The sequence below is a fragment of the Cebus imitator genome, unplaced genomic scaffold (genome assembly GCF_001604975.1).
Source record: "Cebus imitator isolate Cc_AM_T3 unplaced genomic scaffold, Cebus_imitator-1.0 Scaffold254, whole genome shotgun sequence".
Classification (NCBI taxonomy): Eukaryota; Metazoa; Chordata; class Mammalia; order Primates; family Cebidae; genus Cebus; species Cebus imitator.
In genome coordinates this window covers 2,965,131-2,970,103 of record NW_016107569.1, presented here as the reverse complement: position 1 = coordinate 2,970,103, position 4,973 = coordinate 2,965,131, and the positions used below count along the sequence as shown (strand labels likewise).

Sequence of the window (4,973 nt, the reverse complement as noted above, 5' to 3'; positions counted from 1 at the left end):
TTTTTTTTTTTTTTTCCTCAGTTCACTCCAACCCTGCCTTCTGGGTTCAAGTGATTCCCCTGCCTCAGCCTCCCAAGTAGCTGGGATTACAGGCGCCCACCACCACGCCTGGCTAATTTTTTATATTTTAGTAGAGACAGGGTTTCACCATTTTAGCCAAGATGGTCTCTATGTCCTTACCTCGTGATCCCCCCGCCTCAGCATCTCAGTGTTGGGATTACAGGTGTGATCCACCGCACCCAGCCTGATTTTGTATTTTTAGTAGAAATGGGGTTTCACCATCTTGGCCAGGCTGGTCTTGAACTTCTTTTTTTTGAGACATATTCTCAACTCTGTCGCCCAGGCTGGAGTGCAGTGGCATGATCTCGGCTCACTGTAACCTCTGTCTCTCGGGTTCAAGTGATTCTTTTGCCTCAGCGCCCCCATCCCCAGTAGCTGACTCTACAGATACATGCCACCACACCTGGCTAATTTTTTTTTTTTTTTTTTTTTTTTTTTGAGACAGAGTCTTGCTCTGTTGCTCAGGCTGCAGTGTAGTGGTGCAAACTCAGCTCACCATAATCTCTACCTCCCAGGTTCAAGCGATTCTCCTGCCTCAGTCTCCTGAGTAGCTGGGATTGCAGGCACACGTAACCACGTCTGACTAATTTTTGTATTTTTAGTAGAGACAGGGTTTCACCATGTTGGTCAGACTGGTTTCGAACTCCTGACCTCGTGATCTGCCTGTCTCAGCCTCCCAAAATGCTGGGATTACAAGCGTGAGTCACCACGCCTGGCCATGGCCTTGGACTTCTGATTTTGTGACCCACCCGCCTCCCCCCGCAAAGTGCTGGGATTATAGGCGTGAGCCACCGTGCCTGGCCTTGAAATATTTGTATTTCTTTATTTTTTTTGGACAGGAAGTAAATTTATTGGTGAATATTAAGAGGGGATAGCACAGTGGAAGCCCGTGGCAGGAATTTGTATTTCTTTTTATTTTTTTATTTTTTTGGTTAATTCAGTCCCAGTAGAGACTGCCAAAAATTGCCAACACTGACTATATTTCAAGTTGTCAAGGTGGGGTATTGGAAAAAGTTTTCAATTGGCAATAACTGCGCCTCGGATAAACCTCATTGGCTACGATACTGCCACTGTGCAAAGTTAGGAATTTGTATTTCTAACAAGTTCCCTGGAGGACTACTTCAGCATGGAAATTGCTGATCTAGTTCCACACCCTACCTCATGCAGTCACCCTTTACAGCCTCCCTGGTAGGTGATTATCCACTTCTATTCAAATACCTCTGGTGCCAGGGAGCTCATCCCCTCTGAGGAAGCCCTTTCCTTCCTTGCATGAGCCCAAGTAGTCCTCTTTGTGACCACCCCCTCCTTCCACCATCAGCCTGAGGGCAGATCCCCAAAGGGATAACCATCCCCACCCTTAGCCTTCTCTGCCTGAATCCAGCCCCCAGTTCCTTCCTCCACTCCTGGGAAGGAAGGAGGTGAGACAGCAGCAGCCTGTTTATTCTGTTGCCGAGGACCACATTCCTTTGTTCGGTGGTTCTCCATCCTACCTGTGCTCCAGCATTGTGTGGGGGAGATTTTTAAAAATGTGGATGTTGGCCAGGCACGGTGGCTCATGCCTATAATCCCAGCACTTTGGGAGGCAGAGGCAAGTGGATCACTTGAGGTCAGGAGTTCAAGACCAGCCTGACCAATGTGGTGAAACCTCGTCTCTGCTAAAAATATGAAAATTAGCTGGGCACAATGGCAGATGCCTGTAATCCCAGCTACTTGGGAGGCTGAGGCAGGAGAATTGCTTGAACTTGGGAAGTGGAGGTTGCAGTGAGCTGAGATCGTGCTACTGCACTCCAGCCTAGTTGACAGAGCCAGACTCTGTCTCAGAAAATAGTAATAATAAAATAAATAAATAAAATAAAAATGTGGATGTCTGGTCATAGCATCACCCCGCTTCACACCCAAACTTCCCAATCTTTTTTTTTTTTTTGAGAGGGAGTCTCGCTCTGTCACCCAGGTTGGAGTGTAGTGGCACAATCTCAGCTTACTGCAACTTCTGCCTCCCGGGTTCAAGCGATTCTCCTGTCTCAGCCTCCCGAGTAGCTGGGACTATAGGTGCATGCCACCATCACTGGCTAATTTTTGCATGTTTAGTAGAGACGGGATTTTACCATGTTGGACAGGCTGGTCTTAAACTCCTGACCTTAGGTGATCCACCTGCCTTGGCCTCCCAAAGTGCTGAGATTATAGGCGTGAGCCACTGCACCCAGCCCCAACTTCCCAACCTTATGCCCCTGGGTGAGCCATCTGGTGGCTGGGGGCCGCTTGTCCCTGGTTAAGAATGGTGGCTTGAGTTATCTTACTGGAATTAAACAGAAGCCCTAGTTTATAGCAAGTAATTACATTGTTGGCCTCTGTCTGAGCACTTTTCATACATCATCTCATCGAATCCTCCAGCACCCTGTGAGGTAGGTCGTTGTTGGAGCCACTTTACAGTTTTGGAAATTGAAGCTTTGAGAGGTGAAATTGCTTGCATTAGAGTCCTGGGCCAGGAAGTGATGAGATTCTGACTGATCATGGGAAAGCTGGTTCTGAAGGGTACCCAGAGGACTGAGGAATGGGTAATGAGGCCAAGGTGAGGTGGGACCTGGGCTCCTTAACCCCAGTGGGCCTGCTGTAGTCTTCCCTCATCAGGATGCCTCTTTCCTGTACACGGAGCCCCTAGGCCGGGTGCTGGGCATGTGGATCGCGTTGGAGGATGCCACGCTGGAGAACGGCTGTCTCTGGTTCATCCCTGGCTCCCACACCAGTGAGGAACCCTGTCTCTTCTGCCCACTTGGACTCCCCATCCTGTAGGGAGAGGGACCCTGAGAAATGAGGAGTTTAAAGCTCTCCATCTTGTCCTGTAGGTGGCGTGTCAAGAAGGATGGTCCGGGCCCCTGCTGGTTCAGCGCCTGGTACCAGCTTCCTCGGGTCAGAGCCAGCCTGGGATAACAGCCTCTTTGTGCCCACCCCAGTACGGAGAGGTAGGCAGATGCAGAGGGCAGAGAGGCAGGGGGCTGTGTCTGTCGGTCTATGCTTGCTCAACTATGCAGCGTCCAAGAGATTGCCCTCGGGGTCATCTGAGGGCAGTGAAGTCACAGAAAGAGAAGGAGGGGCTGGATGGGCACTGGGAAGTCAGGAAGCAGCTGGGTTCCCTGCAAGTTGACCCAGATTACATTAGAATCCACACTCTGCTACTTATGGGCTATTTCTCTGGGCAAATGACTGCCTCCCTGAGCCTTAATTTCCCCAAAGGTAAAGTGGGAAGTCAGTGAGATGATAAATATGTTGACATAGGGTCCACCTAGTGCACAGCAACTGCTCAACAAATGTTGGCTATTGCACGGGCCCTTTTCCTTATGAGAAGGGAAAACCAGTGTTGAACTCAGCATCACTGGAGAGGTCCCAGTGGACTGGCACAGTACAGACGGCTTCTGCCTGATCTTGCAAACACCTCGGGAGGGGAGGCCCTTCCCAAGGCTTGCCAAGGCCACAGGCCACAGCAGAGAGGACTTGATCCCAGGTGAACTCACATCTCAACAGCTTAGCTTCTGACCCTGCGGCAGGCTGCAGGTGCCTGAGCTTTCAGGGAGGGGAATGAGGATGGATGGGGGCCACAAAACCGCTGGAGGGAGGAGGCCCCATGTCCCTTCCTGCCCTGGGGAGGGGATGTGGGGCTGGTGGGTTCCTGACCTGCTTGCGTCTCTGCCAGGGGCCCTGGTCCTCATCCACGGAGAAGTGGTGCACAAGAGCAAGCAGAACCTCTCCGACCGCTCACGCCAGGTCTACACTTTCCACCTCATGGAGGCATCTGGCACCACCTGGAGCCCAGAGAACTGGTAGGTGACAGGGTGGGTGTGTGCACCCAACAGTCCCCTGGAGGATAGGAGCAGTGACCCTGCACCTCAAGGTTATCTCCTCTGTCCTCTGCAGGCTCCAGCCAACAGCTGAACTGCCCTTTCCCCCGCTGTACACCTAAAGGTTCTCACAGGATGGGAGCCCTGGACCCTCTCCGTGAAGCTGTGGGCTGCAAACACCAGCGCCTTGCTCGGCCTCCTGGTTGTAACAGGGAGGTCTCGGGGCTTTCCTCTTGCCCTGTGGGCAGCAGCCTGGGCGGGGTCAGGGCTTCCCCAATATTTTCACCTGTCTGCCTCCCTACTGCCCCAACACAGCCTTGAGGAGGCCTCTCAGCCACCAAAGAGTGCTGGCCCCTTCTCACTCTCCTCTCCTCTCAGATGGAACTCTGGTTATTATGGTGTTAGATATTGAATAAAAATGACTTCAGAATGCAGCTTCCTGACTGAGCCTTCTTTCCCAAGCAGCATTGCTTTCCAGACAAGAAAACTGCCTTTCAGACAAGGTGCTAAAATGCATCTCAGCCATCCCAGCCCTGCTTGGTGTGGCTTGCACGATTTTATTTATTTATTTTTTTAAAAAAGACAGGGTTTCACCATGTTGGTCAGGCTGGTCTTGAACTCCCGACCTCAGGTGATCCGCCCGCCTTGTCCTCCAAAGTGCTTGGATTACAGGCATGAGCCACCACGGCCAGCCTATTTATTTATTTTTGATTTATTTATTTATTTTTTTCCAAGACAGAGTCTTTCTCTGTTGCCCAGGCTGGAGTACAGTGGTGTGATCTTGGCTCACTGCAACCTCTGCCTCCAGGTTCAAGTGATTCTCCTGCCTCAGCCTCCTGAGTAGCTGGGATTACAGGTGTGTGCCACCACTCCTGCCTAATTTTTGTATTTTTATTATTATTATTTTTTTTGTTATTATTTTTTGAGACGGAGTTTCACTCATGTTACCCAGGCTGGAGTGCAATGGCGCGATCTCGGCTCACCGCAACCTCCGCCTCCTGGGTTCAGGCAATTCTCCTGCCTCAGCCTCCTGAATAGCTGGGATTACAGGCATGCACCACCATGCCCAGCTAATTTTTT

At 51.0% G+C, this 4,973-nt stretch overlaps 1 protein-coding gene and 1 non-coding gene across 8 annotated transcripts in view; one reads left to right on the top strand and one right to left on the bottom strand.

Annotated features, from left to right (window-relative positions):
• The window catches only part of PHYHD1 (phytanoyl-CoA dioxygenase domain containing 1), a 19,990-nt gene extending 15,663 nt beyond the window's left edge, over positions 1–4,327 (top strand). For 4 of the 7 annotated variants that reach the window (XM_017499143.2, XM_037728061.1, XM_037728060.1 and 1 more), the window contains 3 exons: positions 2,904–3,020; positions 3,749–3,875; positions 3,970–4,327. In XM_017499143.2, coding sequence (XP_017354632.1) covers positions 2,904–3,020; positions 3,749–3,875; positions 3,970–4,214 — 489 coding nt within the window. In that variant the 3' untranslated portion in view covers positions 4,215–4,327. Of the gene's footprint in view, positions 1–2,674; positions 2,804–2,903; positions 3,021–3,748; positions 3,876–3,969 lie in introns of all 7 variants that reach the window. The other 3 variants (XM_037728062.1, XM_017499146.1, XM_017499145.2) reach the window with 2 other exon arrangements.
• LOC119467031 lies at positions 1,002–1,142 on the bottom strand. The gene has a single exon (XR_005195550.1). It is a non-coding gene; the product is annotated as a U4 spliceosomal RNA (small nuclear RNA).
• Positions 4,328–4,973: the final 646 nt, after the last annotated feature.